The sequence below is a fragment of the Desmodus rotundus genome, chromosome 3 (assembly GCF_022682495.2).
Source record: "Desmodus rotundus isolate HL8 chromosome 3, HLdesRot8A.1, whole genome shotgun sequence".
Taxonomy (NCBI): Eukaryota; Metazoa; Chordata; class Mammalia; order Chiroptera; family Phyllostomidae; genus Desmodus; species Desmodus rotundus.
Window position 1 is genome coordinate 130,915,427 of NC_071389.1, and position 25,727 is coordinate 130,941,153.

The window sequence follows — 25,727 nt, forward strand, 5'->3', positions numbered from 1 at the left end:
ATTGGTTAATAAAACTATGTAGGTTTCTACATAGTTCCATAATGCATCGCCTGTACATTGCGTGTTCACCACCCCAAGTCAAGTCCCCTTCCATCATCATTCATCCCCCCTTTCCCATTTTCTTCCTCCCCCTCCCCCTTCCCTCTGGTAATCAGCATCCTGTTGTCTGTGTCTATGAGGTTTTGTTTTCTTTGCCTAATCCCTTTACCCCTTTTTCACCCAGCCCCCCAAAACTGACTTAATTTTTAAATATAATACTTTTCGTAAGAATGAACATCAAATGAGAAGTATCTTTCACACTTGCAGTGGGGTGAACATTGGACAGTATATACTTATTTCATGCTTACTGTGTGCAGGCTCTGTGTTTGGGGTTCCAGTCCCACGTCTGAGTCCTGAATGCTCTGGTGACCTCTGCATGACCTCTGCTCTGCAGGACTACGTGATTCCACCATTATTGTAACAATGTGTTCAATAAGTATAAACAAGTTTTTAAAAGCCTATACAAACATGTTAGTTGTGTAGATTAGAGCTTGGATCTAATAGAACTCAAGAGAAATACATTTTATTGACGACAATAATGAAGCAAAATAAGAATTGGATGTTGCCTTTGGTAGCTTCAGACGTGCTTTAGAGGAGAAAGTTAGACCCAGTAAACTAATTAGAAGAGAGTGATACGGTCTTGGACCTCGAATCTCACTGGCAGGTAACTTTATGTTTACATTGTATGATATAATAAAATAGCCACATATTCTAAATACTCTTTTTTGTTCTTCAATATGCTATGAGGAAATGTCAATTATGCATATCAAAGAACATTCTCATTTTCGTTTGAGCTCTTTTTTTTCAATTTTTAAAAATTTTTATTGTTATTCAATTACAGTTGTATGCCTTTTCTCCCCATCCCTTCACCCCACCCATGTTTGAGCTCTTTTAGATGATGGGGGTTAGGGAGATGTGGAGAGGATGGGTATGCTAATGCACTCACACTAAACCACCCTGTGGCACCATCACTAGTCATGAACATAGAGAGATTAATAGAGGAGAGTAAATAGCAAGAGAAAACACTGACATAAAGGAATGCCGTACAAGGGTTCAAGCTGAGATGGAAGTCTGACTAGACTAGAGGCCACTACATTGGAGTGAATGTAAGACAGGAGATGGAATAAAATGGGCGGGCCTTACTCTGCTCTTAGTTTTACACACCTGCAGCTGGTTTGAAAATAATATTATTGAAAATTGGACATCCTACTAAATTTAGAGAAAGAAACAACATAAGTAACTCTAAAATTAATGATTCTTTTTAGCCATTTTCCTACAACACTGTAGTAATCTCTTTAGATGGAAGAGGATTTGCTCATTACATTTTTGCTGAGCCTCAAATCACAAAAGAATAAATTCCAGTCATTTCAATGGCCCATAAGGTTCTTTCCAACTCAGCATTCTCTTCTTTGGTTGTATTGTGTCTTCTCCTTCATCTTTTGAAATATATTGTCAAATGCCACCCCTTCAAAGAGAGTCTGACTTATTTATGATAGAACTTCCTTCCAGCTGGAATTTTCTGTCCCCTTTCCTGCTCTGCTTTTCTCTGGACGCATCACTGTCTGTGGGTCTGTACTCGCCGCAGTGTGTGCTCCATGAGGGAAGGGGTTTTTCTTTGTGTAGTTCATGCTTATTTCTAGTACCTAGAAATGTGTCTGGCATATAATTATGCTCAATTAATATATTATAGAAGTATCAGTCAACCAATGTACAGGCCTAGAAGAGTGACAGGCACAGTATGTATACTTTGGGTGCCTAAAGTAGAAACTTTCAGCCATAAAATTATTTTTAGACAATTATATGGTAAAATATCTTTAAAAGGCATGATCTCTAGGGTACTCTTTAAACTAAATGTTTTATTTTAAGATAGTTGTAGATTGACATGCAGTTATAAGAAATAATTCAGAGAAATTCTGTGTTCTCTGTATCCAGTTTCTTTCAATGGTAGTATCTTGTAAGCTATAGTACAATCTCATAAACACAATGTTTATGTAGATGCAATCAAGGCAGAGAACTTTCTCATGAGAATAATCCCTCATGTTGCCTTTTTGTGGCCACACAAAATTCCTGCCCCACGTCCTTGCGCCTTTCCTTATCTTAACTCTCGGGCAACCAAAAATTTGTCCTCCATTTTCCATGATTTTGTCATTTCAAGAATGTTATACAAAAATAGTCATGGGGATGTAAAGTACATCGTAGGGAGTATAGTCAATCATATAATACCCATGTATAGTGCCACATGGTGCGCGAAATACTGGGGGACCATTTTGTAAAGTATATGTTCTCTATACTGTACACTTGAACTAACAGAAAATAATATTGAATGTCAACTGTTATTGAAAATAAAATTCAAAATAAAAATAATAAAAAGTACTTTAAACACATTGGCTATTACTGAGAAGAGGATTTGAGAGAAATCAGGATTTTATAGTTTTGTATTGCTGATTTTTTTTATAGCAAGTTTCTATGGTTTCCTAATAAAAACAAATTAGTAATTGGTAGATATTGGTGCTTACACAGCAGGCTGTGAGGCAGAGATTCTGCACCAAGTTTTTCAACTCTCCCAGCTTCGGTTTTCCCATGTACTCTCCTCAAATAGGCATAATTAGTCCTTACCTTACATGAATCTTGTTAGGTTTCCTTGTCCTCCCATGTATGCTGTCTGTCTTAGTAACTATCAATTTAAAACAAGAATGTTATATAAATCCTTTTTTTACATTGACTGACATGCTCATGTCATTTTCATGTTTAGCTGTTAATAGGGTGGATTACATTGATTGATTTTCTAATATTAAACCAACCTTTGGTCTCTGGAATCAACCACACTTAGTTGTGTTGTATTTCTTTTTATATATTACTGATTTCTATTTGCTAATATTTTGTTAAGGATTTTTACATCTGTATTCATGAGGGACATTCATCTGTAGTTCTATGAGTTTATTTTTTACTGTCTTTGTCTAGTTTTGGTATCAGAGTAAAACTAGCTTCATAATATGAATCTCTTTTAATTTCTGGAAGAGATTATATATGATTGGTGTTAATTAGTTCTTCTTTAAACATTTGATAGAGATGTCCAGTGACACTATCTGGGTCTAAATATCTCTTTTTGTGGAGTTTTAAAATTATGTTTAAGTGCTGTCAAGATACAAAGTTGGAGTTGAACAGTAATATTAAACTGGTTGCAAAAAGTGATACTTCTAAATAATACAATTGTCGAAAAGGAAGTCTTGTCCTGGCCAGGTGACCCAGTTGGTTGGAGCATCGTCCCATGTATCAAAGGTTGTAGGTTCAATTCCTGGTCCAGGAACACACCTAGGTTGTGGGTTCAATCCCCAGTTGGGGTACATATGGGAGGCAACCAATCAATGTTTCTCTCTCACATTGATGTTTCTCTCTCTCTAAAACCAATAAACATATCTTCAGGTGAGGATTAAAAAAGGGGGCGAGTCTCAAGAGAAATAAATATAGTAAACTAAAATGTATTGAATTGATATTAAATGGAAACACAATATATCAAAATGTGTGGAATATAGTTAACACAGTAAATAGAAATTTATAGCCCTCTATGCATACATGGGAAAAGAAAAAACACCTAAGATTCATAATTTGTTTTCCTACTCCTCCACTAGAATCTAGAAAAAGAAAAGCCCAAAGCATGCTAAAGGAAGAAAATAGTAAAAATAAGACGGAAATCAATGAAATTGAAAACAGGAAAGCAGTAGGAAAAATCAGTGAAGCAAAGAGCTGGTTCTGGAAAATATGAGCTTGATAAACCTCTAGAAAGCCTGGCAAAGAATAAAAGCGAGAAGGCATAAATTACCAGCATTGAGGAGTGAAACCACAAGAGACACTGCAGCCATCAAAAGAATAATAAGGGAATAATACCAACAACTTTACATACATGAATTTTATATATATCATAGAAGAAATGAGCTAATTCTTCAGAAAGCAGAACTACCACAGCTTACCTAATATGAAATGGATACTTTGAATACCGCCGTTACCATTAAGGTTGTTGATTTGAATTTGCAATAGTTTTCTTTCACACTATTCTGGTAGGTAAAGGGAGGTCACCTCTCCGTTACTCTCCTCTGAGGTAGAAGTCCAACTTCCCTACTCAGCATGGGGAAGAGGGCTGCCCACCAGGCCACCGCTCAGGAAACCTCCTGGCTCTGGCCTCATTTCTACTCCTGTGTTCTCCATCGATAGGACAGAGGGGCCTGGTTACAGCTAGAAAGGGTGGAAGTCCTGGTTCCCTCTTTTGTCTTCTCTGACCTCACCGGATCAAGGGTGGTAGGGGTGCTTCGTTACTTTCTAGTGAGGGCACAAGACGAGGTTACCCATCTGACTTTTGTTGTCATGGGATCAGTTTTTCTCATGGTACTGAGGTAGAGCTATTATTGTCTAAAAGTTTTCTGTCTTGCTAGGCTAATTTACTGGTTTGGGATCTTGGATGGAGAGAGAGGCTGTTGTCAGGGCATTTTGGGCTGAGCTGGTTGGCATTTTCAGATTGCTGGCTTCTGGGATGAATCATTCAAAAAGAAAACCCAGGGAACTCACCACTGTGTTGTTCCTTGGATTTGAGTTCCTTCATTGATCTGCCTTCTTCTCAGAACCTTTCAGAGTCTTCTTATGTTTGTTTCATATTTAATGATCACAGCTTCAGTTGTACTTCACGGGAGGAATAGGGAGAATGCCTCTACTCCGTCTTCTTCAAAGCAGAAGTCCATTCGTGGGGGTGTGTTTACTATGTGTGGGACCTTATAATCCATATATTCAATATCACATTATTAATGCATATGTGTTATATGGGGTACTTCTGGGAAGAATATTATGGAACAAATTTATTTCTTGTGCTTTGAAAATTTAGAATTACATAATCTCCATTGATTCTCCATGATAATGTCTTTGTTATTAATTTTACATACATGAAAAATGAAGCAAAGAGGTTGTCTGCTAAGTGTATTAAAACTAATTATTAGCAGAACTCTTACTAATCCACAACTCTTTCTACTATATTGTAATGCCTTCCTTACCTAATAAATTCAACAAATCATTTGTGTTCATTGGAATCATGATAGTTTTCTGCCATTATTTTACAATATCTAAATAGGGTCATTAGGAAGGGGGGCAAATTCAGGTCCATTATACAAATTTCCTTGTTAATTTGTGCAGATATATTTAGGATGTAAGCACATACATACTTTTAAGCAAATATGGATTTAAAACTTGGAAAAACTAAATTTCTGTTATCGAATATGTGCTTAACCTACAACGTTAAAATACTATTAGTTAACAGGATAAGGTCTGTAAAATACTGAAGCAAAATACATCCTGGGAAGTTTTTAAAGGCACGAGACACATCTCCCATTTTTTATCCTGGATCAGTTCCAAAGTTGTAATGTCTGCTATTATGAAATTGTCTTAGGTATCAAATTTCAAATTATACATTTCAAAGTTCTTTTAAATATAATTCCTTTTGGAAAAAAATGAATTTCAGTCACTCTGCATAATTCCTCTCGACCCCTCTGATGCTCTAATTCCTTTCATTTAGTGGACTCTGGGCATCAACTCTTCTTTCTCTTCATCCCAGCTCCAGCTAAAGCCAGCTGTTCTTCAAGCAGCATTTTTATTGACTTATTTAGGAACTGGGGCGTATCTTATTACACTATTTTCCATTCCTGTCGTACGCAGCTGTAGCTGATACTTTTCATAACAGCCTTTACATATCAACCTTCTCCCCCATTTCACCCCGTTTTTTTCATATTCTCTTTCATTTCCCTTTTTAAGCAAATTAAGCATGTGTGTGTAGGCGAAACCCCTTCTTTCTTCCTTCCTTCCTTTCTCTTTCTCTCTTTCTTTCTTTTCTTTCTTTCTTTCTTTCTTTTTCTTCTCTCTTTCTTGTAATAATATTACTTGCAAGCTTTCAGGAATGTGACTATTGTTATGAGATTATAAACTTCAAGAGAAAATGTTTACTAATGGTATTAAAAACTCTCCAATGAGTGTAGAATTTTAATTATAGCAAAATTTTATGAATAATATTACATTGATTTAACTCAGTTTAAAAATCAATGCAATATGAATATAAAGGATTTGAATATAAGGTTGTGTACATTATTGTTAACCTTAAGACAGTGAATTTCAAATATTATAAGTTTTATGGTATATAAAAAATCTTTGGTGGAGGAAACTATTTTATAAATATAAGACATGCATAAATAATATCCACCAGGTGATTGACTGGTTCCGAAATTCAAATAAAGAAGTAACATTTTTTAGTATATTAATATGATCATTGTAACTTGAATTTTCACAACCTATTTATTCACTACAACCTTGAAAACAATCACCTATTTTATGACAGGATACCTTATTATGAAGAATTATCACTTTAAAGCAAACTGCAGTGTTGGAAAGATAGTAAATATTATTCAGTACAGAACATAACAATGAAATCTATACCAATTAAAGGATATATTAAATGTCAGTAGCCCAATGTTCTAAAGTCTGTTACTAATTAAATTAGCCTACTTTAATAAGATCATTTTAAACCAAAATTTTGTTTGTAATTTTTAAAATGCAACTACATTACTATTTGTTATGTATGAGAGGTCTAACTTTTTAAAGTTTAGACTTGAAAATTTTTATGTAAGATGTTATTACAGAGAAATGGTTAGTTCTATAATACATACTCCCTAAAAGCTGGATAGAAGACTATTCTCAGAAGTACTGTTAGGAACTTTATCTACATATTAAACAATTACCAAAAGATAGTTGTACGTAGTTGACATGGTTAGACTAATTTGTAACTCTTCGTTTCTAGTAGGAACATATGAGAAATACAATAAATCTCATGATGGTTTTTCCCCATTACCTAGAAAGTATTACTGTGTAGTATTTCAAAATTCTATATAAATATATGATTTATTTTGAATATTATTGCTATACTTTTATAAGCAAGCTTTTTATGTTTTATGATTTATTTTTGTGTTTTTTATTTATGGGAAGTTATTTTTGTGCAGTGAAATGCACGGAACTTACGTGTACAATTCAGTGAGTTTGTGCAAATGCAGACAGCTAGGCACCCACTGCCAGCAACGTGCAGGGTGTTTCCATCTCCCACACGAAGTTCCCTTGGACACTCACTCTCCGAGGCCGCCACTATCCTGATTTCAGTCAACATAGAATACTATCAGTTTTTTTTGAGCTGTATGTGTTCTTTTATATCTGGTCTATTTCTTTCAACATAATTGTGAAACTCATGTTGTTGAGGGTTTCTTAATTCTTTCTTTTTTATTGTTGCCATTTTCCATCATATGGCTATTCCACTATTTGTATGTTTGTTTTCTTTTGATCATTCCAAGATAAATGTTATGAATAAAACTGCTATGGATATTTTTGTATAAATCTTTGAGTGTGTGTGAGTGTGTGTGGAATTGCTGGGGCATAGTCTAGACACAGGTTTAACTGTTCAAGAAACTGACAGTTTTCTAAAGTGGTTGTACTGTTTTAAATACCTACCCAACAGCAATGCAGGAGACTTCTAATTGCTTCTCAGTTAGCAGCAGAATTTTGTGTTATTTTTAACTTTCAACATGTTAGTTGATGTAAAAGGATTTCAATCATATTGGAGGTTAAGTTTTATTTCAGTGAGGATTAGTGGGATTAAGTTCTCCAACATGGTCATTGACCACATGTAGGCAGTCATTGCTTTCCATGGTAGCGTGGGGCCATAGACTGTAAAGCTGAATCTGTGCAAAGCAATCTTCATAATCAGTGGGGAAAATTGCGACTGTTCAATGATCTTCAGAATGTTTTGTCACAAAATTAAAAATGTTCTATTGTCAGTTATAAATATATAGAAATGGAAAATAATATATAGAAATGAAAAAACCAGTATTTGTGTACTACGTTATAATTTAAAACATTACAAATATCAATAATTAAAGTGTTTGATTTCTTTGTAACAAAATTTAACAGTGGTTGCCTTAGTTTTCTTATTGTGTAGGTTACAATATAATGAGTGCATCTTTTCTATGACTTGGCAAATTTTTATACTCCTTTCAAAGTTTGAATTACTTACATCATTTTATCCTTTGCACTTCCAGTGTTATAAAATATAACATTATTTCTTCATAGTGTTCACTAAGAGTTCTGTTAATGTGAAGTGTTTTTGTTGGCATTACTTCTTCTAGGTCATCATCTTTTTCATCACAATCACTTTTCTTATGTCTATAAAGTCTGTTTTTACTAAGTTCCTCTGGCTGCATATCTGAAGTTTCTTAAATAACAGCAATGTTGACATTCCCATGATCAGCTACTTGATCTAAACATCCATTTACGTTTGATTCAGATTTCACTTCTGGCATGCTGTGCTGCCATCTTTGTTGCTCAATATGTCACATGCATTTGCCTATGTGACCTATTCATATGGGGGACAAGGAGGCAATATAACCACACACTTTGCTGACTGTGTATGAACTGAATAACAGATGCACAGTGACCAATCAATGATAGGCTTTAAAAGAAGTGACATGATTGGTCACAGATTATAATGTATATCTGTTACTTATGTAGCAATTTGTGGAAAAAAGAGCTAGGAACCAAGTTCACTTCCTGCAAATACTCATAGTTAATATACAATGGTAACACATTGTAACCCTTGTTTTGGACAGACAGGTCCCATTTAATTAAACCATAGAAATAGAAGTTCAAGCATGTGGGATGTGAAAAGTGAGGGATTTATCCTATTTTCTTTTGGGAAGTTTCTGTTCATGTCTTAGATCATTTTTTTATTGAGTTGTTTTCTTTTTAGTATTGAGTTATAGGAATTCTTTATGTATTTTGATTCAAGTACTTTATTAGATGCATGTATAACAAATATTCTTAGTGAATAACTTGACTTTGTATTTCCTTAATGCACCTGTGGATGATCACATGATTTAATTTTGCAGACATCCAAATTAATACTTTTAATTTCACATTAGCACATGTTGTGTCCAAGAAATATTATTTACGTCAAGATCAGGAAGATATTTTCCTGTGTTTTATTCTAGAAATTTTATCATTTTAGCTTTTAACTTTATATCCATGATTCATCTTCATTTTTTTGTATTTATGTAGTATGAGGTACTATTTAAAGTTTTTTTTTTTAACATACATTCATTTTTCCAGAACTACTTGTTCAAACACTTTCCTTTTCTTTATTGAATTACCTTGGTAGTTTTGTCAAAAATCAGTTGAATCTATGTACTTGAATCTATTTCTGGAATATACTCTATTCCATTGATTTATTTGCCTACCTTTATTACACCATGCTTGTTGATTACTATAGCTTTATAAAAACTATTGAAATCAGGTAGTGTAAGTTCTAAAAATATGTTAGCTTGCAAGATTATTTTGGCTATTTTGGTACTTTGCATTTCCATATAACTTCTATGATTCAAATCACCTTTCAAAAAAAAAACACCTCTGTGACATTTTCATTGGGATTGTATTTAATCTACACATGCATTTGGAGAGAATTGATATCTTAACAATATATTATCTGATATATGAACATGGTATATTACTCCATGTTTAGATTCCAGTTTTCTTTATCAGGGGTTTATAATTTTTAGCAAATGAGTATCTCATGTGTTTTGTTAAAATTATACCTATATACCTAAACAGAATAATTTTAATTTTAGTTACCAGTTTGATGTAGAATATAAAAATACAATTGATTTTGCATATTGAATTTGTATCCTACAACTGCTAAATTTACTTATTAGTCCTAAAAGGGATTTAAAAAATATAATCCTTTAGAATTTTCTACATTAAAAATATTTCACCTAGTATGAAAGTCATTTTATCTCTGTCTTTCTAAACTCTATTACTTTTTGTCTTTATCTTATTTCTTTAGCTAGACTCCCCGATACTGAATTAAATAAATGCAGTAAAAGCAGACATCTTTGAATTCTTCCCAATCTTGACAAGCCTCAGTCCTTCATCATTTTATCCAATGTTAGCTGTAGGATTTCTGTAGATGCCTATGATCATATGCCTTTTTTCTTTTATTCTGTTACTGTGTTAAATTACATAATTCGTTTTTGAATGTTAAATGAAATTTACATTCCTGGGACAGATCAAACTTGGTCAGAAGCATTATCATTTTATGCATGGTTGGATAAGTGTTTATGAATTTTATTAATTTTTCTAAAGAACCAACTTTTGAATTTGTTAATGTTCTCTGTTGGGTATCTGTTTTCCATTTCATTGACCCTCTGATCTTTATTATTTCCTTTTTTCTAAATTTTTTGGTTTTAATGTAATTTTCTTCTTCTGTCTTCTTATGGTTATTTTTGTCTTTGCTTCTGTCTTCCCCAATTTTATTGAGGTATGATTGACAGATAAACACTATACATTTAAGGTATATAAGTGATGTTTTGATATATGTATATATTGTGAAATTATTCCCTCAGTCAAGCTAATTTACCTGCCCATTATCTCAGATATTTACTTTTGTGTGTGTGGTAAGAACATTTAAGACCTATTTCTTAGCAAATCTCAAACATATAATACATCATTATTAACAAAGTCGCCATGCTGTGTATCAGTTACCCAGAACTTACGTAACTGGAAGTGTGTGCCCTTTCAGCAGCATCCCACTATTTTCCCCGCCCCCGCTGCCTGGCAACCACTGCTCTCCTCTGCTTCCATGAGTTGGACTTTTTCAGGTTACACGTGTTAAGTGAGGTTATGCATGCATCTTTCTGTGCCTGTCTTATTTCACTTATAATGATTTTAGACCATTCTTCTTTTTCAAATATAATTATTTATACCTATAAATTTCTTTTGAATGATAATATATCACAAATTTTGATTTTTTTGCTTTCAGATATGCATTTTTTTCTAATTTCCTGTGCAATTTCTTGTTTGAGCCATGGTTATTTAAAAATATGTTTAATTTCTAAATATTGGGAATTTCTAGTTATTGATTTAATTAATTGCCATTACTGTCAGAGGATACATCTGTAAGTCTTAAAGTTTAAAAATTTGTTGAGTCGTTTTCTATGGCTCAGCATATGATTGACCTTATTGAATGCTTTCCATGCACACTTGAAAGTAACATACACTCTTCAGTTGTTGGCCACGATGTTCTTCGTATTAATTCGATGTTGTTAGAATGTTTTGCAAATTTATAACCTCACCACATTGTAGCCTAATTATTCTACCAATTATTGAGAGGAGAATGTTAAAATATCCAACACTAATTGTGGGTTTGTCTATTTCTTCTTTCAGTTCTGTCAGCATTTGGTTTATGTCTTTAGAAGGGGGAAGGGATGTCAAGGAACATGTGTAAAGGACACATGACAAAGCCAAAAGGGGTAGGATCAAAGGTGGGAGGTGGGGAGGGTTGGGGTGAGGAGGAATGGTGGTAGGGGAGATGGAGACAACTGTACTTGAACAACAATTAAAAAAAAGAAAGAAAAAAAGAACTCAAAACAGTAAAAAAATTCTCTTTTTTGAATACATGCATATTTATGTTGTTGTAACTTCCTAACTGACCCTTGATCATTGTAAACTGTCTCTTTTACCTTTGTCAACATTTATCTTAAAGATTTTTTTCTGATATTAATATAAACAAACACTCTTTACTGTTGCATTTTGTATCTCTTTTTATCTTTACTTTTAAATTATTTGTGTCATGTTTAAACTGAGTCTGCCAGACAGAAAATATGTCTCTTGTGGAGAGCATATAATTGGGTCTTTCATTTTTATCATGTCAGATAATCTCTGCCTTTTAAGTGAAGCATTTAATCTATTTATATTTAAAGTCATTGCTAATTTTAGTTCTACTGTTTGCTTTTGGTTTTCTGTTTGTCCTATCACATTTTTGGTTCCTTTGTTCTTTCCTTTTTGCCTTTCTATGGGTTAATTGAATAGTTTAACTTTCTGTTTAAATCTAATATTGGATTTTTATCTATACTCCCTCATGTTATTTTTTAGCAGTTGCCCAAGGGGTTACAATATGATTTTTTAGTTTATCATACCTATTTAAATTAATATTGTACGGCTTCCATAAAATATATAAAATTGCAAAAGCAGTTTCATATATTTCTGCATATTTTGTACTGTTGTCATACACTTGCCAATTGTAATGTATTACTTTTTTTAAGATTTTATTTATTTAGTTTTAGAGAGAAGGGAAGGGAGGGAGAAAGAGGGGGAGTGAAACATCAATGTGTGGTTGCCTCTTGAGCACCCCTAACTTGGGATCTGGCCTGCAACCCAGGCATGTTCCCTGACTGGGAATTGAACTGGTGATGCTTTGGTTCACAGGCCTGCGCCCAATCCACTGAGCTATACCAGCCAGCGCTATTGTATTATTTTTCTTACAGAGCCAGTAGACACTTTAACGAAGGAAGAACAGCACACATATTTATTTTTGCACCTAATTACCATTTCTGGTGTCCTTCATTTATTCCAGTAGTTCTGAGTTGCATCTATCGTCATGTCCCTTTCAGCTAAAAAACTTAGAATTTCTTTCAGAGCTGGAATGCTTGCATAAAATTCTTTAAGATATTAATTATTTGAAAAATAGATTTATTTTTCTTTCAGTCTTGAAGGATTTTTTTCCTCTGGATGTAAAATTCTGGGTTAATAGTTCTCCACCCTTCTGCCCCCGATATTTTCATTTTAAATATATGATTCCTTTGTCTTCTAGTACTTGTTGTGTCTGATCAGATCGGTTGCCATTTATATCATTAGTTGTTCTTTGTTAAATAAGTAATTTTTTTCTAGCACTTTTCAAGATTTTTTTTTATATTTACTTTTAAACAGTTTGACAATGATATAACTAGTATAGATTTTGTTGAATTTATTTTCCTGTTGGTTCATTGGCTTTTGGTTTTGGTAAGTTAATGTTTTTCCAAATTTTGAGAAATTTCCAGTCATTATTTTTTCAAATATTTTCCTGCCCTCTATTATCTGATTTTTCTAGGACTCAAATTACATACCTCTTGATATCATTCCTTATTATTATTATTATTATTATTATTATTATTATTATCTGTTGTTGTTTTGTTGTTCAGATTGGAGTTATATTGATGTGCCATCTAGTGGATTGACTATGGATTCTCCCATTTTTAATCTGGTGTTAAACAAGTCCAATACATTTTTTTATTTAGGATGTTGTACTTTTAAATTCTAGAATTTTCATGTAGCTCTGTTTCATTATTTCCATTTCTCTGCCCATTTGCTTTCTAATTATGACTGTTTTCCATTAAATAAAATACATTTTTAAAAGAGTTTTAAAAATTTTAGTGAGTTTATCTGAGCCAAACTGACAATTGCTAGGAAACAAAATCTCCATGGATTGGGAAAATGCTCTGGAAAATGATAGTTTTACCACTTATTTTGCACATCAGAATCAAAGGGGAAAATAAAAGGGGATTACATGAAATTCATCGGTGATAGATTAGGGAGCCAGGAGAAAGCACAGTGGGGAAATCTCTGAGATTAGATAAAAAGTAAAACAAATAGACATATACTTGTTTTTTCTGTTTTTTTAATACATTTGTGAGTATAAAATAGTTAACAGTTAAAATTAACATGATAATAATAGTGAGGGGATTTGTGGTCTCTGTCCTGGTTGGATGGCTGTGTATGAGGGCATCTGGAAAAAAGGAAATTACTCTGATATTCTAAAGGTATGTTATCAGATATGTTATTATAGATTAAAAAAAAAGACAGCAGTTAAGGTAAAGACTGACCTTTGTTACAAAGACATTGACAAGGCCTGTACATCTACAAATTGATGTTGAAATTTATTAGTTTGATTGTCTTTACCTGTCTGCTAATATCAAATAATATGTTTATAATGGCTTTTAAAAATTCATTTTCTTCTGTTCCTACATCTGAGTTATCTATCCTGTAATCTTTTTCTATTGAACACTTTTTCTTCTTGACTATGAGTCACATTTCCCTGTCACTAGTAATTTTTCTACTTGCTGAGTAATTTTTAAACTTATATTGGATATTGTTGGCGATGTTTGGCAGAAACTCTGGATTTTGCTATCTTCTTTTGAATAGTGTGGCATTTATGCTAATAGATTATTCAATTACTGAATGGAAATTTTATAAATGTATGGTTTGGGGTTTATCCTTATTTATAGATGGAATTCTTCAATCCTGGGACACAGAGTAAAGTAAATATATGACCCTTTTGAGATTTTAATGAGGCATGAGCTGTTTATCAATTTGTAAAGTCTGTCACCCCTACATTGGGAAACAACTAAAATTTCTACTCAGTTTTTTATCTGTTGCTTTCCACTGCGCTCCTTGTCATGTTCTTTATATATGTACAACTAAGAGATTAGCGAAGGATTTCAGGGAAGTTTAGACCCAGAATTTGGGTTTAACCCTGCTATTGCTTCCTTCTTTCTTCAGGCCATTCTCTGACACCTTAAGCCAAAATTGTTTTCTTTTCCCCAGAATTCATACATGTTATCTGCAGGAGAACTAGTCTGATATAACTATTCTGGCATCATCTAAACAGATCCTTCAAATTTATTATGTTTGGGCACTGGAATATTTTGATATGAATTTTTGGCTACTTCTGCAAAATTATTTTTTTGCATGAGTTTGGCAATTCTAGTCACACCATGCACTTTGATGTACAATAGCCTTACTGAACATCCTGTGATACATACACAGAAAAGGGAGTCTACATTGAAATCATATACATGGCTTTAAATTAAATGGTAGATATTGTTGTTCTTAAAAATATTTTGAGATTTTTCTATTGACTAATTTCACAGGGGTCTCAGCCTCACTTTATCCTTTGATTCTTTCTCCTCTATTGATTTTTTTTTCTGTCTCATTTAGTCTCACCTTGACTCTTCTAGTCTCTTCTCTACTCTTTTCTCTCCCCCCAACTCCCGGAATCCCTGAGAAATCCAAGTTCTTTCTGGTAGAGATCTCCTCAAACTTTCCATCTAGGAACCACAGTACTGAAAAAAGGGAAATGGTTTCTAGTAGCATTTAATTGTAATCAGCCTTCGTAACACTTTGTTCTTGAAATTTTTGCGTGACTCCCTTAGCTTGTTTGCTTATTCATTTGTTGAACAAACAAATACTTCCTAAGTAGCAGTGGGAGCTAGACATTATTGGCTTCTTTGCATTTTTATGGTATTTTTTTTCCTATTCTATTTTACTGTCCATCAACCACTGAGTTCATCATCTGCTGTTCTGACACTATAAATAATACCCTTAAATGTTCTTTCACTCTATGATTTCAAGAATTATATATACATATTTCTCTCAAATTGTTTTTTTCCTAACCTCTTATGCTAACTGAAGCTTCTCATCCTACTACATCTCTATTTATCCATGCTAACAAGATATAAAATAACATTTTCTCTACTCATATCTATCCTCAAGTGAATCCCTATAAGTCAGTATGTCTTTCTCATTTTCTCATCAACATTAATGGTTCAATTTAGTTTCCAGGTGTTATAGAATGGTCTTAATAGACAATTAACTCTACTATGTAATTACTCCCCTAAGAACTGCTTCATATAAACTATTTTAAATCAAAGTTGTCATTTTTGATAGATATTCTCATGAGGTAACTTGCTACATAAAGCTGTCAAGCTAATGACTATAAAACAAATCAACTCATTTTCCTCCAAATAAGACATGTATAATCCATTTTCTTTGTAGTGTCCCAGAAATAACAGCCAAACACTCTCTCCCCCAGAAGTTTCACTGAGATATTTTTATAAATAAGTTCAGTGTCCATTAATACTTATTTAAAAACTAATGTTATAGCTGTTGTCCATAGACTTTTGGGTCCCTAACTGTCTGGGTATACATGCATTGGGATGGATACATTAAATTTTTGTTTAGGAAATCTCAGTCTTTTTAATATTTTTTTCAGTTCCCTTTCATGCAAATGGAATATGTTAAGATAATTTAATTTTTCACACTAATAAGTGGGTCAACCCATAATCTCAGCATTGTAGTATCACCTAAAATCATATTTATATAGCATATTTTGGTAAATACTCTTCCAGCTACTCCAAAATCTATCTCAAAGATTAAGCCATAGTGCCTGAGAGAAGTGTACCTGAACTAAATAATTAAAACCTGTGAAGATATAGTTTTATAAAAATGTATTTGATAATTATTATGCCTATCCACATTAAGAGATATTATAAGAAAAAGTAAGTTAAACATACTTATTATTTATCATGTAAGGATTTTATTTTCTAAGTAAGGATATCATCATATTAAGCAATACATTATTTATGTGATTTTAGGTGGAGAAATATATCTTTGATCTTAGTACCAGAGATTATTGAATTTTTCTTGATCATTTAATTTGTCTTTATGGCCACAGAAATTTATAATGCTGATTTTTTGTACTATTTGCTATAATACTTAGAACCAAATCATAACCTAATTCTAGAAAGTTTACAACACGTATTTTATTTTTTGACTGAATTTCGGGGTTCAATCCATTTGTTGTACTCCCATTTCTTTTATGCCCAATAAATCATCACATTCTGCCAATATTCTTTTGCCTTTTTTTAGCTTTATTCCTAATTATTTTTGTCATCACTGTAATATGCATCATACTGCATATAAACAATACTTAACCAGTGTCTATGAAGTTTGCTTTTTTCTGATAACTAGCTATAGGGGGTCTCAGTTTTTTTTTTTTAACTTTATACTATACCAATTAATTTTTGTTGTTCTCTATTGCTTATAGTAGTCATCTAAACTCATCTGTCAGGCTTTGAATGCCTTTCAATAATGTCACACTTGATGGCCCCCTTTTTTCTTATTACTTCCCTAGTCTTTCTTTTCTCCAGCATAGTATACTTTCCAGCCCTTGACAAACATTTTGTTTCCTCTTACTTATCTCTTGTCGTATTCAATCTACTTAAACACTTTTTCTCTCACATCTCTACCAATCCTCAACTGTCCTTTCAAGTTCTAACTCCCACATCTTCTCTTTCCACCGAGCCTTTCCTTTTGGCATCATGTGTTTGTGCTGGCTTCTCCTGGGTAAATTAATTAGCACACATGAATGACAAAGAGCTGACACACTGAAGACATAACTTGCCCAGACCACTCAATGAGAGTTTCTGATGAATGTTGTTAATTAAATTTAAGTTAATCAAAATTTATATGTAGTATGCTGAAATTTTATTTGCACTCAACTTTGCAGAAATTTCTATTTTTATATTTATTTATACTATGCTAGTGTTAGTAAACTATACTTTTATTTGTGTATGTTTAGATTATATATTTGGTCCTTTTGTTTCTAAAAGGGCCGTAGATTATTTAAAATTAGTAAAGACAAATATATTTAATAAACTAAGAAAGATCGTGTTGATACTTTTATATGTTTTATAAATATTAATTTTCAGACATCTCTTTTGCTTAAAAAAAGAGCTCATCTGTCATTGAAGATAAAAGTATATAGTCATAAACAAAGAGTTAAGGACACTTTCTCTTCCATCTTAGTATACTTAACTAGGTCAGTGAGAAGTTAATAGAACTATTATCCACATCCTATCATAAAAGTTGGCAATTTCTTGTATCGACATCCAGAAGTTTAGAAAATAATTACATTTTACACACATTTTCATTCTCTAAATGGAATCTTCTGAATAGTCACTAAAACTGTCATGCCTTTAAACCTGTAACTAATTTTACTTATATAGATCTACAGACTTTTATTTCAACCATGATGAAAGTATTTTACCAATAAGAATAATTTATGAATAAAAATGTAGTTTACAGAATACCTTGCCGTGAATGTTGATCGCTTCATCACAGTTCAGTCATGTTTATAAAATCTAAGCAAGCTGCGTGATTACTCCAGGAAACATGGAATGATGTGTTCAAATTAATACCATCTGTGGATAGAAAAAGTTTGAGGTTTTTAGTCATTCTTAAAGAATGGAAATCTGATTCTCCATGCTAAAATGAGTGTAATCCTTTTAGTATCTGTAATTCAATAGGGCAGTTGCCTTGAAATAGTCTAGTTCAATACTCAGTTCATCAAAGGGGAAGATACTGGACATAAATGAGGGTTATTGCTGGTCATTTATGAAGGCCTCTGAGGTACCTGTGTTAAAAATTGTGTATGAGTTATACTACATTTTTTACTTCAGATTAGATTTTATTTCTGGTTCATTGTTTTAAATACATTTGGCTGAAATATGTGGATACAATTTTGTACTACATAAAAACCAGAGGACTGTTTCAGTGAAGCATAATTCAATCACATAGTCAACACTTGAGTGCCCACGTGTCAGGTACTGGGTGTCTGTTCAAGGTCCATCACTGTACCTGACCCGGGAAAGGGAACTGCAATTTGTGTTACTCTTTCTTCAGGCGGATTAAAAATAACTGTTGCATGGACCTTGTTTCTTTGTCAAGTTATGGGGAAAGAGTTTATGGTCTTAGTGCAGACGAAAAGTCAATCCAAATCTTTTCAAGTATCCCCACTATACTTAAAATAAAACTAAAACTCTTGAGTCTAGTCTGAAAGGCTCAACATTACCTGATTTGGGCCTACATCTCCAGTTCTCTCTCTCTTCCTACCTATTTCCTGTGGATCCACCAGCCTTCTTTAAGTGGTTCCAATGTGCACACTCTTTCACCCCCAGAGTCTTAACACATCCTGCTGTGTTCACCTGGGAAGCTACATCTTATCTGTCAGGTCTCTGATCAAACTATAACTCATCAGAAAATTCTTTTCCGACCCTTTGTCTCAGCCCAATTCCTCTTATCTCTCTTATTTATTTGTTTTTACATTCAAATATATTTATTAAATGCCTCCTTTGTTCCAAATATTAATCTAGACCTTCAGGGACACTATCTAATAAGTAAATGAATATTTGTGTTTGTATGTATATATTTGTGTGTATATATGTAACACACACACACACATATATATATATACACACATGTAGTTGCTCAATCTTTTTTTTATAGAAATGAATGCAGAATCAAAACCTTTTGAGATCTTTGGTATAAATGATGGAGTAAAGTAGGGAGGAAAATAGGATTAGGACTATTTAAGGTGAGTTTACAGTGTAGATCTAGGATTTATAGGAAGATAGATATCAGTTCAAAATAATGAAGGCTGAACAAACTAATAGAACTATCTGGAAAAATATTTAAAAATAAAGTCCCTCTAGAATTAGAGTTTCTCTTTGCTCTATATATTTAAGCAAAAGCTAGATAAGTGGAGATTGTTTATGTTGTAGAGGAAAGTTGTAAATTAGTTTTCTATTCTCTGTTAGTTCCTTTTCTCTTGTGCAATTGCCAAACTGGACTTGATAAAACATACTTCTTAACATCGTATTCTGACAACTTGGTGGCTTTCCATTGCCTGGCAAGCCATCTGTGAGTTCCTCTGACACACTTCCCCAGGCTGTGTGCAGTCTCTTTGCTTGTTATTGCCAATGTGAACGATAAGCTGTGGTCACACTTGGCACAGATTGTATCACCCCCTGTTCTAGAACCTCTATGTTTATAATCAGTGAAATCCCATCTCACATGCCACCTTTCCTCTTAAAACTTTTCCCGAAACCCCAAATCAGTCATATTTTTCTGCTTTGTGTTAAAGTATCTTGAAAATGTGTCTTTCTTCAAGTAGTCTAAGTTCAAACTTAATGGCTGTGGAATTTAAATTATGGGAATTCTACTTTTTAGCCAACTCTAAAATTTCTGTAAAGGTAAATTTTTCTTAAAAAAATAACTTTTCCCTAATTGTTTTTCTTTATAAGATAGAAAAGGGAAGATGTTGGAAGTAGTGTATCAGTGTATTAATGTTTGCTTGCATGCAGTATTATTTGATGATAAGTGTTAATATTTAAAAACAGAGTAATTGAATCTGGTCAATTGAATCCAATGGCTTTAAGTAACCTCCTATTTGTTTTCCATTGCATTAAGATGTTCTCTTCCAGATTTAGGCAAATATATTAGCGATATGTCTGTAGATAATTCAGTAAAAATTTAAGGGGAAATCCAAAATTTTAACCCAAATATAGACCTTTCTACAGAACTACAGATGTGTGCATCTGTACACTACTTGACATCTCCTTCTGGATATCTGCTAAGCATTTCAAAGTAAACATATTCAAAATAAATTCTTAATCTTTCTCTCTGAAGCTTACTTTTTGCACAATCATCCCTCTCTTGGTTAACACCAACTTCATCTTTCTTTGTGCTCAATCCAAAGGCTTTAGAACTTTCTTCTACTCCTCTCTTTCTCTTCTACTCCACATGTCACACAGCAGCAACTCCTGTCAGCTCTATTATATTTAGACTCAGTGCTTCCTGTCATTTTTGCCACAGCATTCCTGGTCTAGTCCTTTATGATCTCATGTGTTAACATTTCAATAGCCTCCTAATTACTCTCCCTGTTTTCACTCTTGTGTCCCTTAATCTATTCTCAACACAATAACTCAAGTGATTTTATGAAAACATATACTAGAGACTTTACTCCTCTGTTCAAGTTAAAGTCATAACGTCTTACACTGTTGTAGGTAATGTAGACTTCAGTGTTTTCTTCTGAGACCTGGACTCCTACTAGATACTCTAGCCTCTGTGTTATCCTTCACACATACCAAGCGTGGTTGCAATTTAGGGCCTTAATAATAATGCATTTTCCTCTGCTGGGAATGTTCTTCCCCCAGATTTTCACTTGGTTAGTACCCCCACCTTCATCGGGAGCTTCATGTCTGCTAACCACTGAGGTCTTCTCTTAACTGCTCCATGTAAACTTTCAATATCACTGGAACTCTGTCTCCTACACTTCCTTATTTTTCTCCGTAACACAAATTATCATCCAAAGTATTCTATCAAATGCTCATTTATACTTTTATTTTATATAAACCTCCTGAGTGTAAAATGCACAAGGGTAGGGACTTTTGTTGGTTTTGTTCATTGCATTTCCAGTGCCTATGATAGAACTTGGGACAAATTGGGTGCTCATTTGGTATTTATTGAAAGTTGAATCAATACGATATGTTTAGGAATAAATGGGCTTTCTACTTATTAATTAATTGTCTTATTTTTAATTGTGCATGTTAACATACAGTTTTTATGAGTTATGTAATTTTCTTACAAGTCGTTATCATTCACTCTTTCTCAGCCTTCTGAGCAAAAGCCCTCGCTCATATGCATGGTTGAAGTACCTCTACCACTTAGTACATTGTTCTTTCATACTCCTAACCGAAACACGCTTATATTTCTTGCCCAGTAAATGCCTATGTCTTAAAATCAAGACATAAGCCTTATGTATCTTTAATTCCTAAACAGGCTCAGAGCCTGGCACAGGGTATGCCTATAGCGAACCAAAGGTTAACATGAAATCTGGTAAGTGTCTACAGTAGGACCATGTGATTGTAGGTGATATACAGGTACCTTAGTCTGTACGAATCGGGGTGCTAGGTGATGCTCTAAAGAGGGTTTTGTTCATTTTAAATATATGCAAGATAAAATAAAAACCAACTAATTATATAAATCATTTATTCACTAGGGTTATTAATTTAAAATCACTTTATAACCAACACTTACTATACATAGGGTGCACTTGTGTCTGCCTAGACATTAAACTACAGAATGTGTTTCTTAGGAAGTGATGGTACCTAAGGAAGGACATAGGATTATGTGAGCGTACAGTTTTCTTTTGTACCAGTGCCTGTATATGAAGCCAAAGTTTATGTTGTAACAGAATTTGGGAGCAAAGTTAGGAATACAAATAATCACAATTATTTTATCTTCTACCCCTTTGAACCCTCGGTATCCAAAGCATCACTTTAAGGTTCTGCTTATTAAATGTGTGGATAGTAATCTAAGGGCAAGTTTAATTAGACACTTTATTACACCTCTAGGTACATTATAAGAGTTATTTTTAAATCTCATTTTTACTTCTGCTTACAAAATGTTTGGTAATTCCAATTACTTTTCATTTTTCTCTTTACTTTTTAGTTCCCAGTGTTCCTATGAATATTGCTTTTTCGAATGTTCAGTCAACTAGTGCATCATTGACGTGGATGAGGCCCGACACTATCTTTGGTTACTTCCAAAATTACAAGATTACCACTCAACTTCGGGCTCAAAAGTGTAGAGAATGGGAATCTGAAGAATGTATTGAATATCAAAAAGTTCAATACCTCTACGAAGCTGACCTAACTGAGGAGACAGTGTATGGATTAAAGAAATTCAGATGGTATAGATTCCAAGTGGCCGCCAGCACCAATGCTGGCTATGGCAACGCTTCAAGTTGGATATCTACAAAAACCCTGCCTGGCCGTAAGTTTTTCCCTGTATATGTATATATATTTTTGCATTCAAGGAAAAGCTTTTTAAATGCTTTTCCATAGAAATCACTCAAAGTGTAGGTGAAGATTACTCTTACATCTTAAATTTTATATTTTAAAACTAACTGCCCTACTTGCTGTAACAACATCATTAACATTAAATGAATACATTTCTATTATTACCATCTGAACACTGTCTACATAAAATTGCAATGGCTTTCATGAAAAGTATATGTATATGTGTACATATATACACATAAGAGTATATATACACATATATATTATATATCATTCATATATGCTTTCTGTTGTATTCTATATATGTTGATTTCTATGTAATTATATTGTGTGTAAAATCACTGAACATAAAAAATTACTGAGTACAGAAACTAACTCATATAATAACATATTTACTTTGAATTTCAATGGATACCAATAGGAAATTCATCTTCTGTCATTTAGAGTTTGTCTCAAACTTTCAGAGGTGTGCGAAGGGCCTGAAGTCTTATACAAAACATGACAGTCTTGTGTTTATCATTAGGCTACACTGACTACTGTTAAGAATGCTTTGTCCATGCCGACAGTTTTCCTTCCTATCTAAAGGATACAAAGCCAGGCTTTACAATCTTTTCAGTGACTGTAAGCTGGAACACACACACAGATTTTTAGTGATAAATGGTTACTGTTATAGTCCTTTCTAGACAGTGAGAGGCTTTATTTTCTAGGTCACTAATGCATCTCTTGTTTCTATTCCCCAGAGTACCTGGTGTGAAGTTTGTATAATGTGTCCAATAAATGTTTGTTAATGCAGTGCCAGTTCTGATTGCTCCCCAGAACACAGATCAATGTATTTACCTGATCAATTGATATCACTGGGCATGCGTATCAAATATATCTCCCCAAATTAGCATGATTTAGACACTAACCTTCTCATCCACCAATCTTTCCTATCTTAGAAAAGTGCACCATTACTCATCTGGGTGCAGAAAATGGAAATCTAGGAAGTGTTCTTTTCCTCCTCAACTCCGCCAGTGTTATATTTCTACTGTGCCATCTAAAACAACCCTCCGTTTGCTTTGTGGACATATTAGTGCCAGCCTTCTTTACTGCTACCGTATTAACCTTGCTGACCTGAGCCTGTAGGCTGATCTTTTTCAAGCTAAATCAGATGATGTCACTTCCTTTTTTAAAGGTATCCAATGAACTCCTATTGTTGTTAGAGTAAAATTTAACATTTTCAACATGATTAATAAAGACTTACATGACCTGACTCTTACCTAACACTCTAACCTCATACATAAACACTTTCTTACTTACCCTTACCCTTCACTCACTGGACATTTTTTCTGTTACCCAAACACACTACACTCTTAGAATTTGGACCTTTACACTCTCTGTTTCTTCTGACTGAAATATTCTTTCACCTCCATCTTCCCATGACCAGCCTTTTTATAATGCACACCCCACCTTAAGTGATCCAGATGATTAAAGCTAGGGGTTTTAGTTGCTTAAGCCAGTAGGAATAAATAAAATCGTAAGTGAAAATTTGATAAAAAATGGGACATGGACTGAATGAATAACCTTTGAAGTCCCAGGGGCAACTGGCAGTTACCTGAAGGGGTCAGACAGGTGCCACAGTGAAAGAAGCAGACTGATACAAAGTGGGTGAAGGTGGTGGAAGCCTTGGCAAGTTAACAGAGAATGCGCTGTACTAATAAGACTTCTGATGTTTTCAAAGAAATGGGACAGTTAATTTTTTTAATGTGAAAATATTCAATTCCTTGTTTGTGGTAGTTTTTTCTCAAATTTAAAAACGTTCACTTGTTCAAACCAAGAACATCAGTAGCCCAGATCTGGCCTGTGGGCAGTTAATTTTTAATGTATGGTTAAAATAGACCTTGTCCCTATTTGTATGCTGCCACTAAGGGATTCCACCCTATTCCTTATAAGCATCTTGCTTGGGTAGTGCCTGTTTCTACCTACTATACTGAATGAGAAAGTGGACTTTCTAGATGCATAATTTCTTCAAGCACTCTAGACACTATGATGGAAAATGTTTGATTAGCATAAAACAACAGATAACATGCTCAATTTAGAAGCTTGTAAATGAAACATGGAAGTTGGAATTTTAGAGTCTTATGTTCTTAATCTGAAAATTTGGAAGTATTTCCACTGGAATGTCATTACTTCCATACCTCTACTTCCTACCTTCTTTAAGGTCCATGACCCACTCACTAGAATTTGGCTATTTTCAATTGCCTGCTACTCCATTTTACTCATTCTGGTTTAAAGGAATAATGGTAGAATATTTCAAATATTTCACAATCAGCATGAGCTTTTTATTTAAAAAATTAACATTATTTTCCTAGCTTTACCATAATGTCTTTCTTAGCATTTGGTGATTTGTTTGTTTGGTTTGCTCTTGGTGCAATGCAGAGAGTAACCTTGGTTTTTCTTCACCCCAGCTTCCAAGTCTTTACTTGACTAACCTACAGAGGGACTTTCTCATAGAGTGCCAGTTTGTTTTTTTTCTGGTATTTTTCTTCCCTCCTGGTCTAGTATCTCATTGCCACAATTTTATTCACCATCACAGAATACCTTGAGCAAAAGGAAATTTATCTTACATAGATTTTTCTATGCTACTCCTATTCGCTTTTTCTTCTCTTTATTCTTGAGAGCTGATTTTCTACTCTGTTATCAATAAAATAGAATTTAAAAAAATTTTATTGCCAGAGGATACATGAAAATTTGCTTTTATTCCTCTGTGATCAAGTGGAAAAAGCGACAAGATTTATATACAGGGTGGGCAAGAGTAGGTTTACAGCTGTGAGTATGCAAAGCACAGTTTATTCTTGTATTAGTCAACTGATCAATGTTTATCTTTCACAGCAATGTTTCTCTCCCTCTCTATCTCTCTCTCTTCCCCTCTTAAAAAAAAGACACTACATATCTTGTTGCAAGTTAATATATATGGTGAACTAACGTGTGCTACAAGAATAAAAGAAATTAGAACAGTCAAGCTACAAAAGTCTTGAAGCAGTCATGTTTTTCAAATTAAAAGTAAGTAATGCTTAGATGTTGATTCTGCAGACCAAACATGGAAAGTGTAGACATTTTGAAAACATAAGAAATAATCTGGGACTTCTGGCCAAGGTGGGAGTGTAGGTAGATACCACTGTACCTCTTCCCACAACCAAAAAAAGGACAACAAATTTAAAAACCACCCCCCCCAAAAAAAACCCCCCAGAACTGCCAGAAAATGGAAATGTATGGAAGTCCGACAACCAAGGACTTAAAGAAGAAGCATTTATCCAGACCAGTAGGAAGAGTGGAGACGGGCAGCAGGGA

At 33.6% G+C, this 25,727-nt stretch overlaps 1 protein-coding gene across 1 annotated transcript in view; it reads left to right on the top strand.

Moving 5' to 3' along the window:
* Positions 1–25,727, top strand: part of PTPRQ (protein tyrosine phosphatase receptor type Q) — a 196,997-nt gene that overhangs the window by 83,363 nt on the left and 87,907 nt on the right. Inside the window, exon 26 of the mRNA XM_024579714.3 lies at positions 22,048–22,371. Within this exon, the coding sequence (XP_024435482.2) occupies positions 22,048–22,371 (324 nt within the window). The remainder of the gene's footprint in view (positions 1–22,047; positions 22,372–25,727) is intronic.